The sequence below is a fragment of the Euphorbia lathyris genome, chromosome 10, assembly GCF_963576675.1.
Source record: "Euphorbia lathyris chromosome 10, ddEupLath1.1, whole genome shotgun sequence".
In the NCBI taxonomy this organism is placed as follows: domain Eukaryota; kingdom Viridiplantae; phylum Streptophyta; class Magnoliopsida; order Malpighiales; family Euphorbiaceae; genus Euphorbia; species Euphorbia lathyris.
This window is the reverse complement of record NC_088919.1, coordinates 45,089,590-45,102,130: the sequence shown is the minus strand read 5'-3', so window position 1 is coordinate 45,102,130 and position 12,541 is coordinate 45,089,590. Positions and strand designations below refer to the sequence as shown.

The window sequence follows — 12,541 nt, the reverse complement described above, 5'->3', positions numbered from 1 at the left end:
CATACTATGCGAAGTCTGCGAAGTAAATGTTTGGGTTTGCTTGATGAATTTAGTTCGCATATGCGAAGCCTGGATGTGTTTTGAAGCTAATTCGCGAAGTTGTATATAACAAAAAAGGGCAAACAACAACGGATTCTAACATTAAAATCATAACATTATCAAAATTTACAACAAGATTGCCACAATAACGGCATTCAAATCATAACATTATCAAAATTTACAACAAGATTGCCACAATGAACTCTACTAACATTATCAAAATTTACAACAAGATTGCCACAATAACGACATTCAAATCATAACATTATCAAAATCTACTAACAAGATTGGCACCATGGGATGGACGTGTCCTATGGTGCACCCCAAGATTGACACAACCTCTCCTAACGAATCATTTCAGGAGTGAATGTGTCAATCTTGGGGAAGTTCATCCCTATACAGGAAGGAAAATCATCTTCCCTGCAGCTCAGTACGCCGCCTTCCAGAAAGGGATGTTACGTATTCAACCATCTACAGAAAAAATTAACCGTGTTAGTTATGAAAAAGGACGATTTTGGATTCGCGAAATGAAAATTAGCGAAGCATGCGAATGTAAATGTGCAGAGGAAGAGGTGATTTTACTTCGCATAACGATTTTTTCGCGAAGTCTGCGAGGTCTGAAATGTGACTATCTACGTCGCATAACGATTTTTTCGCGAAGTCTGCGAGGTCTGAAACGTAAGGATCTATTCGCAGACTTCGCGAACTAATAGATTCCCGAGGTAGATCCATACGTTTCAGACTCTTTCTCTTCGCAGAACGTCGCGAAATCATCAATACACGAAGTAGATCATCACTTTCCAGGCTCGTTCTCTTCGCAAAGCTTAGCGAAACCATCGATTGCGAAGTGAATTCATGATAAAACGCAGAAAAAAAACAGATACTTACATTTTTCGCCCCTTTCACCCCCAAAAGCGACAATAACAATATGATAACATGGGAAGAACGAAGGAAATAACGTAGAAAAACCATTTCTTTGATGGTAACAAGAAGAAAGAAACCAAGCAACGAACATGAAGATGAAAAACCATGGCTTCGTTTTCTAGGGTTTGGAAGTTGCAGAATCAAGAGATGAAAAGAGAAAAATGAGAAATTCATTGTGATTTTGACGAAATGGTGCAGATTTTGTGCAATTTAAAGGAAGAAATGAAGATCAAAAGTCTTGAAATCATTAATGCAGGAGCAACTTTTCGTATAACCAAGGAGATAGGGGGGAGCGGTGATTCGCAGAGATAGGGGGGAAGTGGGAAGGTCAGGGGTATTTTTGGAAAGTCACACAAAATGAGTCTAGATATGTAATAGGTTGAGTAAATGGGTTAAATATGTAAATGGCTTTCCCATTTGACCTAGTTTTGTAATTTTCCCTATATTTATATAATAGATTATATTATTATTATTAATAATATATATATATATAATAATAATAATTAATTAACAACGTAATTAATTACCATTATATCTTTTAACGAAATAGACACCTCTCAATACTAACAGTCAACACTTGACAATTGTATTTTGAAAAGGCTATCAATTTAAATTGAGCAAGAATAATTATTTATAATTTCCTCATTTCAATTGAATATCAAACAGTGTTAGAATGTTTTGTCAATCCCATTGACATATTCAATTGTGTCAATTAATTAATTAAAACACTTTTAATTAATCAATTTAACTAAAGCTTGATGCATACAACTTATAAGTGTGTGACTTTCTAGGTTCATCTTTAACTGGCATTAGAGGTATAATAATAACACTTATTAATTATGTTAGGAATCCAATTCCTTGTACTACAAGTGTATCCTATATAAGCTTAGCTTATATATACTTATAGTCCTCTAAAGGTCATGATCTCCAGCTAACACACTGCGCCATGACGTCCCAATTAAAGAATGAAGTTACTTGAACTTATAATTAAACTAATTATGAACCATCGATCATAATTTCCATGCACTAAAGTCCTTTCATTAAAAATCCTGATCTTGACTAGAGCCACAAAGTGTCAAGCTCTAATCGTCAAGATGCTAAGAAATATTGATTAAGTCTTTCATAAAATAAGACTCACATTAAGGAACCATTCCTTGATACTTATCTCATAAGACGAGTCTTATTGTCCTGGCCAGGAACTCATTCCATCAAAAACCAATCAATAACTATCTTAGGATTTATCTCTATTTACTTAGAGTAATGAATCCTCTATTAGCAAACTCTTGTTACACTACACAATTAACTATAGCGATTCACTGCCGGATTATCAGAATTAAGATCCCAGTACAAAGCAGGAACAAACTATAATTACCTGTGCAAGAACAACTAAGTTTCCTCAAGTCAAAGGACTATATGCACTATTATGACCTAGATAATAATTATGTTGACTAGGAGTAAACCTTTGTGCAATTATTATCTAACGTCACAGTTCGAACCATTCGCCTCTTCGAATGTCCACATATTTATTCTGATATCAACATATCAAACAGAATGAGATTTTCTGTTTCTGATTAATATCTCATACTAATCGAGAAAATAAACAGAGGTGATAGTCTAAGGATAGATGAGTGTCCAATTCATTATCCACCGACTATGAACATTTAAGATTATTATTTTACCAAAAAAATATATCTCATTATTATTAACTCTTAATAATATTATCTCTTTGTAAATAATCTTTGGACTAATATGTATATTCATTAAGTAATTAAACAATACAAATAATTACACATGAATACATATTTTATTAACTACCATTTGGATACAAAATTCACACTGTATAATATACAACAGGAATGGCCTAGGGCATACCACACTTACATCTGTGCCCCTAGACAGCCCGGAGGGATGTTTGTGTTTGATGTGTGCTTTGGAAGGCTCCTCTGACAACTCTTTTTCCTTTATGATGAAATGTATTTCTTGGAATTGTTTTGGAGCGGGAGGTATAGTGTTTCATTGTGCTCTTCGTCATTTGGTCATGTTTGTTAATCCGCATATTCTGGTGCTTCTAAAGACTCGCCTCCCCGGACATTGAGCAGAAGGGCTTTGTGCAAGCTTCAGTTCAGTAATGTAGACGTTGTTGAAACAGAGGGCTTCAGTGGAGGTATTTGGCTCTTCTGGAAAAAGGAGACAGTTGATATTACAGTTCATATAAAAAAAAGCAATTCATGCACAACGATATCCGTTATCTGGACTTCTCTATCTCAGATATCTCCTTCCTTGCCACCTTTGTTTATGTTCGGCCTCAGAATGCCTCAAACATGATTTTATGGAAGATACGGCTGAGTTAAGTACTACAATCAGAGGCCCTTGGGTAGTTCTATGTGATTTTAACTGTATTTGTGCTGCTAGAGAGAAGAAATGAGGGTCTATGCACGTTTCCAATAGGTGTAGTATGCATTTTTCTTGGATTAATCAGTTAAATTTTGTTGACCTTGGTTAAATTTTGTTGAACTTGATTCACAAGTGGTTACGTCATTAAAAGTGTGATGTGCCCCTACAGACATCCACGATATACTCCTAGCTGACTGAAACGGCCTTGGGACGAATCGTATGGTTCAAGGTTAGCGGTATTGGTTCGGTTTTTCTTTCTGTCTTTGTGTTTCCCTCAAGCGTTTAGCCTTCCTTTGTAACAAAAAGAAAAGAGTTGGGGTGTCTTGATTCCAAAATCAAACCAAATTGAGCACTATCAATACCAAGTCAATATAGAGTATGGTTCAATTCAAATTGAATTGAGTGAACTTGTGGAATTCAACAGGTTTCTTCTGTTAAACTTTGAAAAATAGGAACTGTTTTTTTGTTGGTTTTGTTTCTTTATGAGCTTTTTTTCTTGATAAATTAATAGTTTTCTAAACTAATAAATTATTTCAATAAAAAATTAATGATAAATATTAGAAGAAATAATATTTTGTACACTATTATTCTAATATCATTCTTATATATGCGTGTACACATGAATGTTTTGATCTTCACAGATGAATAAAATCAATCCAATCAGCTAACATCTACAACAGTTGAACTAAATAAGTTGTTAAGTAACGTGTCTTCTTGTTTGAAGTAGTCTTTGCTGTTAACAATAAGTTCCTAGAAACTAGGAATAAGTTAGAGTTTGATTTGGTCTTTGCTGTAATCACGTTTCCTGTATATGTGGGATACGTTAGTTTCTGTTTTTGGATTCCTGTTCACTGTAAAACTATTTAAAGCTTCCTCAGTTTACATTCTAAATAACAAATACTCTTTGCATTTTGTTGCAATTTGTCTATTGTGTTCAATATTTATCATTTGGTATCAGAGCCAGAACAGGCCTGATTAAGAGAGAAGAGTGGGAGAGAAACACGAGAGAAGAGTGTGAAGAGATGGCAGAAAGCAACAATAATAATGGTTTTGTGCAACCAGCTATCCCAAAATTTGATGGCTTCTATGAACATTGGGCAAAATTGATGGAGAATTTCCTTCGAGCAAAGGAATTCTGGAGCCTAGTAGAAGATGGAATAACAGAGATTCCAGCAGGAAGAGAGCCATCAGAAGCAGAGACTAAAGTTATTGCAGAACAGCAATTGAAAGACAAGAAGGTGAAGAATTATCTCTATCAAGCCATTGACAGAGAAATTATGGAAACCATTCTGAACGATGATACATCCAAGAAGATTTGGGTCTCGATGAAGCAGGAATTTAAAGGGTCAACAAGGGTTAAAAGAGCACAACTTCAAACCCTAAAAACTGAATTCGAAATTCTGAAGATGAAAGAAGGGGAAAGTGTCAATGCCTATTTTGGAAGAACACTCTCAATTGCCAAGAGGATGAAATCATGTGGTGAAAGTCTCAGAGAAGCTGATATCACAGGAAAGATTCTTCGATCCTTAGTTCCAAAATTCAACTACGTGGTATGTTCAATTGAAGAATCAAATAATGTTGATGTTTTAACTGTGGATGAACTCCAAAGCAGTCTTTTAATTCACGAACAAAGGATGAAAGGATCTGTAGAAGAAGATCAAGTATTGAAAGTTACACATGAAGACCGAAGTGGACAAGGCAGAGGCACGTTTAGAGGTCGAGAAAGAGGCAGAGGCATATCGTTCTTTGACAAATCTGCTATTGAATGCTATAAATGTCACAATCTGGGACATTTTCAGTATGAATGCCAAAATTCAGAGAAACGGGCTCACTATGCCGAGATCGATGATGAAGATGAGATGTTGTTAATGGCGCAAGTTGATCTCAAGCAAGACAAAAGGAAAGGGATCTGGTTTCTTGATTCTGGATGTTCGAACCACATGTCAGGAAACAAAGAGTGGTTCACACGACTTGATGAAGTTTTTAAGCATTCTGTTAAACTTGGGAATGATTCCAAGCTGATGGTGATGGGGAAAGGGAGTATCAAGCTCGAAGTTGGAGGCCAAATCCAAATTGTGAGTGATGTTTTTTATGTACCTGAATTGCGTATTAACCTGCTGAGTATAGGTCAATTACAAGAATGAGGAATCACCATTCTTATCAAACATGGAGTGTGCAAGTTATATCATCCGACCCGTGGTGTTATAATGAAAAGCGAAATGACAGCAAACAAAATGTTTGTAGTTATTGCAAACATTCTCATGAAATCACCTTCTTGCTTCAATGCACAAATTGAAGAATCGAGTGAAATTTGGCATCAAAGATTTGGGCATCTGAGCTATAAAAATCTAGCATTGCTGCACAACAAAGAGATGGTTCGAGGGCTGCCAAACATCAAAACCCCAACAAAAAAATGTACAAGTTGCATGATGACAAAACAACATAGAGTAGCCATTTCAAAGAAGAGTAATTGGAGAGCCACAAAGAAATTACAGCTCATACACTCAGACATTTGCGGTCCTATTTCGCCTGCCTCCTACAGTCAAAAGAGGTACATATTAACATTCATAGATGACTTTAGTCGAAAGCTGTGGGTTTATTTTCTGAACGAAAAGAGTGAAGCTTTTGTGACTTTCAAAAATTTCAAAATAATGGTGGAGAAAGAGTGTGGTCTATCAATGTGCAGCTTAAGAACAGATAGAGGAGGAGAATTCAACTCCAAAGAATTTTCAGAATTTTGCAAAACACAAGGCATAAGAAGACATCTTACTACAGCGTATACGCCTCAGCAAAACGGAGTTGCGGAGCGTAAAAACCGTACAATCCTCAATATGGTGAGATGCTTGCTTGAAGAAAAACAAATGCCCAAAATGCTTTGGCCAGATGCTGCGAAGTGGACATGTCACATTCTCAATCGGAGTCCCACTGCCTCTGTGAAAAATAAAACTCCAGAAGAATGTTGGAGCGATTTGAAACCTAATATTTCAGGGTCTTTGGCTGCATTAGAAATGTACATGTACCTGATGCTAAGAGATTGAAGTTAGATGCAAAAAGTCAGAAATTAGTCCTGATCGGCTACAGTGTGGAGTCCAAAGGATATAAGCTGATTACTCCTTTCACAAAGAAAGTAACCATCAGTAGAGATGTCATCTTTGAAGAAGATGAAAGATGGGATTGGGCAAAAACAAAAGAGGAGACTACTGATGTACTTGATTGGGGAGAAGAATATGAAGAAGCCCACAATCAAGGAGATGAAAGAGAAGAAGAAGCAGATTTAGATGAAGAAAATACAGCAGATGTGGATGAAGACATCACCTCCAATGACGACGCAAAAAATTCAAGCTCCAACAGTGATGTTCCAAATTCAGCAAGTTCCAGCTCTAACTCACTCAATTCCAGCCCCAACAATACCTCTAATTCATCTCTCTCAATCAGAGAACGAAGAGCTCCTGCCTACTTAGAAGATTACACAAGTGGAGAAGGATTCTCTGAAGATGAGGTACAAAACTTTGCTCTATGTATATCTGCTGATCCCATTTTCTATGAACAAGCAGCAAAATTGAAGAAATGGAGGGATGCAATGGATCTTGAAATCGAAGCAATAAAGAAAAATCAAACTTGGGAACTTGTAAAGGCTCCTTTGGAAGTGAAGGTGATAGGTGTAAAGTGGGTGTATCGAACCAAGCTCAACGAAAATGGAGAGATTGACAAATGTAAAGCACGCCTCGTGGCAAAAGGGTATGCTCAAGAAAAGGGAATTGACTACAATGAGGTCTTTGCACCAGTAGCACGATGGGATACTATTCGCATGGTAATTGCAGTAGCAGCGAAAAATGGTTGGAAGTTGTTTCAACTAGACGTTAAAAGCGCATTTCTGCACGGAGAACTCAAAGAAGACGTCTACGTCGCTCAACCACAAGGCTGTGAAGTTAAGGGAGAGGAGAACAAAGTGTACAAACTAAACAAAGCTCTTTATGGCTTAAAGCAAGCTTCAAGGGCGTGGTTTAGTAGAATTGAAGGATACTTCGTCAAAGAAGGGTTCGAAAGAAGCTGTTGTGATCCTACCTTGTTTGTAAAACAGGAAAACAACAAGATTCTAATTATAAGTCTCTATGTTGATGATCTTGTTTTTACAGGCAATGATTTGATTATGATACAAAATTTCAAAAACTCTATAAAGAAGGAGTTCGAGATGACTGATCTAGGAGAAATGAAGTATTTCTTGGGAGTGGAAGTTCATCAAGGAGTAAATGGCATTTTCATCAGCCAGAAGAAATATGCCAGTGAAATGCTTGAAAAATTCGGGATGAAAGGGTGCAATGGAGTCAGAAATCCAATTGTTCCAGGAAACAAACTATCAAAGGAGGAGGAAGGCACTCAAGTAAATGGAACCTTGTTCAAGCAGATTGTTGGAAGCTTGCTATATATGACTGTCACAAGACCAGATTTGATGTACAGTGTATGTCTCATAAGCAGATTTATGTCAAAACCAATGGAGATACATATGTTAGCAGCTAAGAGAATCTTGAGATATATTCAAAGTACTGCTGACTTTGGCATTGTTTACAAACGAGGCTGCACAACTGAGTTAATGGCATATACAGACAGTGATTATGCTGGTGATATAGATGATCGAAAGAGTACATCAGGATATGTTTTCGTATTAAGTGGAGGAGCTGTAGCTTGGGCGTCCAAGAAGCAACATGTAGTGAGTCTGTCAACTACAGAGGCAGAATATATCGCTGCTGCCTCATGTGCGTGTCAATGTGTCTGGATGCAGAGAATTCTGAAACAAATTGAAGGTACAAAAATTGACTATGTGAAGGTTCTCTTTGACAATTCTTCTACTATTAAACTTGCAAAGAATCCGATACTTCATGGGAGAAGCAAACATATTGATGTACGATTTCATTTTTTAAGAAATCTTGTAAATGATGGGTCAATTAAAATGGAATATTGTGGCACGAATGAGCAAGTTGCAGATATCATGACAAAACCGTTAAAGCTTGATCAATTTGAGAAGCTTAGAGAAGCACTTGGTGTTCGAAGCAGCTTGGGTATAAACTAACTTGCTGTAAGCAAGTTTAGTTTAGGGGAGAGTTTTGTTAAGTAACGTGTCTTCTTGTTTGAAGTAGTCTTTGCTGTTAACAATAAGTTCCTAGAAACTAGGAATAAGTTAGAGTTTGATTTGGTCTTTGCTGTAATCACGTTTCCTGTATATGTGGGATACGTTAGTTTCTGTTTTTGGATTCCTGTTCACTGTAAAGCTATTTAAAGCTTCCTCAGTTTACATTCTAAATAACAAATACTCTTTGCATTTTGTTGCAATTTGTCTATTGTGTTCAATATTTATCATAAGTTCTAAATTAAATTTAAAAAATAAAAAAAACAAAAACAAATCAGAAGTCCATTTTTCGATTTGATTTGAGTTGCTGTTCAATTACTAATTCAAATTTGTTCACAAGTTAGGGTCCCTAACTATAATAAATTAACAGGTTCAACGAATAAAATCTTTTATATCTATATGAAGGATGAAGATTAATGAGTTTGTATAAGAAAACATCAAGAAACTAGGCATAAACTGGACCAAAAAAGAAAAAGTATACCATTTCTTCACGAGCAACAAGCTTTCAGTATGTCTTCAATATTTGGATCATCTCCTGCTTCTTTATCCTAAATAAGTCCAAACCAGTAAATTATATCAGTTAGAGATAATAATAAAAGTTAAGACTTAGCTATTGTTTGGAAGGAGGTTAATGGAAGTTAATGGAATGTAAAATATTAGATTAACCTTGTTTGAGAGTTTTTTTTAGAGTAAAACTTTTTAACTTTCATTTCCATCTTTTTCATTCCCTTCCGTTACCTTCTTTAACTCTCACCTTCATTAACCTCTCAATTCCCAAACAAAGACTTAGTTATTAGCTTAAATAGTTTCTTGATACGTTATTTTAACAACGTAATATTTGTATGTGTTGTACATGCTTGAAGCACAATGAATATTCACGTGCGGAGGGGTCAAAGATAATGAGCATCATCTATCAACTTAAGTTTTTAGTTTTTAGCTCAAATGGTTTCTTGACAGTATCACAAGGATGTCCAGGAAAAAGGTCATTATTTTGCAGTGTTCATTTGTTACGAACAGAAAATGAATCCATTTTTTTTATATGAAATAATTCCTATTCAAGCCCGATCATAACATTTTAGGGGCCCTAGACGAAATAACAGATAAAAAGCCCTTAACCAGATAGCCCAAATTTGTTAATAAATTAATGTTCTCATATAGGATAAATTTGACAAAAAAAGAGAGAGTAAAGCATTAGTAAAAGGATATGCTATGTGAGAAACAAAGAAAAGTTCATGATTTTATTTTTTACCAACGTAATAAAATGTAAGAAAGTAAAACAAGACTGATTTAATTTCCACTGAGGGAAGTCATATCGGCTTCCAAATTCTCCCAAGTAAGTTTGTTCACCATATATAATTCAAGCCCATATGGTCAAGCCACTTTACCTCACTCCAGTAGTGTCAAAATGAGGTACCGTGTAGTAATTGTGTTGTTTAATCTATATATTCTACATGATTATATATGATATAGATGCAAGAAAAATGATAATCGTATTAAACTGGTCATGTTCAGGCAGATTGTCCTTATAAATCGTGTTGTTTTGTCAGAAATTGACAGCACTGACTCATTCCTTATGACATCATTACTTGACTGCACATCAAGTTTAAAACTACTAAATTAATGGGAGAGAACAGCAAAGGATATGCACTAACCCTGTGGATGTATGATATGTTTGTTTTACCAGGGCCTGCAACTATAATTCCACCTTGCTGCCTGAAAAGCAGAAAACAAGAGTGAAACTCATATTTATCAAACAAAATTTAACACCTATGTGGATAACAAAGTGTTCTTGAACCAGACAAATTAAGTTGAATATTGTAACAGCATTCCATATAACAAGCTTAAAAATCTCACGGTCAAAAGGAAAATTAATAGAACAAGGAATGTGGTAACAAGATGGTTCACGTACCAGCCACCTCTCGAGACGGTATCCTTTTCAAAAGAAAGTTTCCAGTCTTGTCGATAACCTTCCATGTACAATTCTATTATCTTAAGGCCTGCCTACATTTATTGGAAAATTGGCCCAAAGGAAAGCTCAGTGAAACCACAAGAATCCTAGATTTTGCATGTATCTCATCTATTAACCACATCTATAGAACTATGCCTATGATTAAATGTAAAGAAGCTTACATACTTTGGGTGTAAACGTTGCTAAAACCCCAGAAACAAATTTTAAAGCTTCATAGGATGAGTGGCTAGGATCTGCATAAACTTCTGCAAGAAAAAGAAAGATGAGATTTGACATTGCAATAAGAAGAAAGCCAACTATTTAGAAAGGAAAAGTTCCCTATTTAACTGTTAACTACTATAAAATGACATAGTTAAGCTCAATTTCTATAAGCAGCATACCTCCTTTAAATTTAGTTTGCTGAGAGAATGTTTTGGCCTGGATCAAGTGAATGGTAATGATTATGATCAAACGCATCAATCCAATTTAAGTTTATATTCAACAAATTACAGATAATTAAGAAAACGATGAAAACAAACAAAATATGAGTAAAATTGCATGATAAGCACATAATCTACCATAAGTCTCTTAATTGCAGCAAATATCCATGGCCAAAATATATATACCTGTTCAACGCTGCCAGGACCAATCAAAACAAGTTCCACTCCTGATGAATCCATGATCTCCTATGAAAAAATTTACAGAACTTGATTGAGCTCTGAAATGGCACTTCTTAAACTTCTACTGAATATGCCCAAACTGAAGATATAAACAATTTTAATGAAGTCAAAAACATGTAAACCAGTCTCCGGATCATGTCATTTACCTTCTTGGAAGCAAGATAATCAGCGCGTTTCCTGCAGAAGACACAACTGAAAACCAACAGAAAATATAAGATGGAATTAATATGCCTAATTGAGCCTCAAATTAGTGCTAAAACCAATCACAATTTACCCAAAATGCCGAGCAAATGCAACAACAGCTTTCCGGTCTTTCCAGATATCAGAAATCGGAATTCCATTTCCATCCAAATCAAACACTTTCACCGTATTCAGTAAATTCGCGGAATTCTCATCCACCGAACCCGAATACTCAATTCCTATCAGACAAGCTCATATAATCAGCTATTAATTGAAAATCAAGCATAGATTGATCAACACTTCTTTCAAGTAATAACAATATACAGTACTTGCCAGTGGATCCTGATGTTGCAGAGCAGACGACGAGGCTTTGACGCGCGGCGTCGGCCAGTAATTTAGTTGGTCTACGGCGGTCGATCGTCGAATTGGAGACAAAAATAGGTATCGAAGTCTTACCAGTGGTGGCGATGACGGCAGGTCGGGAAATATTTGGGAAGAAAACGGGGGAGAGAGAAACTGCCATGGCTGGCCTGGCTCCGACTAGTTTCCATAGTTAGCTATGGAGTAATAGAGTGGGCTCTGTTGTGGCCGTTGGTTTCTTCTGTGGAAGGCGGGAGTTCCACGTGGAAAATAATTATTTATTTATGAAATTGAATTTTTTTTATTGTTACTCCCTAAGGTCCACAATAGAAGTTTTTTAAGATTAATGCACACTAATTAAGAAATGCAATTAATTTTAAGTAAAAGACTTTGTTACCCTTGTAATAATTGCATCCACTAGTAACTTTATCTATTCTCAAGACAAAAAGTCAACTTAAATAGGGGTATATTTGGTAAAAGTAAATTAATGTGCATAGATTTAAGCAAAATGTCATGTATTGTGGAACAAAAAAAACTTTCTAGAAAGACTTCTATTGTGGACCGGAGGGAGTATTATTTTAGCCCTTGTTTGGGAGGAGGTTAATGGGAGTAAATAGAAGTAATGGAATGTTAAGTATTAAGTTAAACTTGTTTGGGAGTTATTTTTTGAGAGTAAATGGAGGTTAATGGGATTAAAACTTTACTTCCTCTAACCTCCAAATTGGGGGTTAATGGGAGTAACGTAAACTTTTTTAAAATTTCTTGTCTCTGCAGAGTAAATTTAACATTCTTTCCCCTCCAAATTTAAACTCCCAAACGAAGTTAAACATTTAACCTCATTTACATCCTATAAACTCTCAAACAAGGTTAATTTTTAACTTTCTTTTCCAT

The 12,541-nt window shown here is 35.7% G+C and overlaps 1 protein-coding gene across 4 annotated transcripts; it reads right to left on the bottom strand.

The window, feature by feature from the left end:
- Positions 1–2,768: 2,768 nt before the first annotated feature.
- On the bottom strand, positions 2,769–11,846 carry LOC136209603 (thioredoxin-like protein AAED1, chloroplastic). Of its 4 annotated transcripts, none has more exons than XM_066001123.1 (10): positions 11,624–11,846; positions 11,385–11,529; positions 11,257–11,302; positions 11,057–11,116; positions 10,832–10,868; positions 10,617–10,696; positions 10,392–10,483; positions 10,135–10,195; positions 8,964–9,030; positions 2,769–3,140 (listed from the first exon to the last, which is right to left on the bottom strand). In XM_066001123.1, the coding sequence occupies exons 1-9, from the start codon at positions 11,811–11,813 to the stop codon at positions 8,971–8,973; spliced, it is 771 nt and encodes a 256-aa protein (XP_065857195.1). In that variant the 5' UTR covers positions 11,814–11,846; the 3' UTR covers positions 2,769–3,140; positions 8,964–8,970. The 4 variants fall into 4 exon arrangements, with proteins under 4 accessions (XP_065857195.1, XP_065857196.1, XP_065857194.1 ...); XM_066001124.1 differs by lacking the exon at positions 2,769–3,140 and adding an exon at positions 5,686–5,893; XM_066001122.1 differs by lacking the exon at positions 2,769–3,140 and adding an exon at positions 7,896–8,143.
- Positions 11,847–12,541: the final 695 nt, after the last annotated feature.

Coding starts and splice junctions, on each gene's coding strand:
- LOC136209603 (XM_066001123.1), bottom strand. CDS start 11,813: ATGGCAGTTTCTCTCTCCCCCGTTTTCTTCCCAAATATTTCCCGACCT. Junction 10,869..11,056: donor GTCCTGGCAGCGTTGAACAG/GTATATATATTT, acceptor CACTTGATCCAG/GCCAAAACATTCTCTCAGCA. Junction 10,196..10,391: donor ACCGTCTCGAGAGGTGGCTG/GTACGTGAACCA, acceptor TCTGCTTTTCAG/GCAGCAAGGTGGAATTATAG.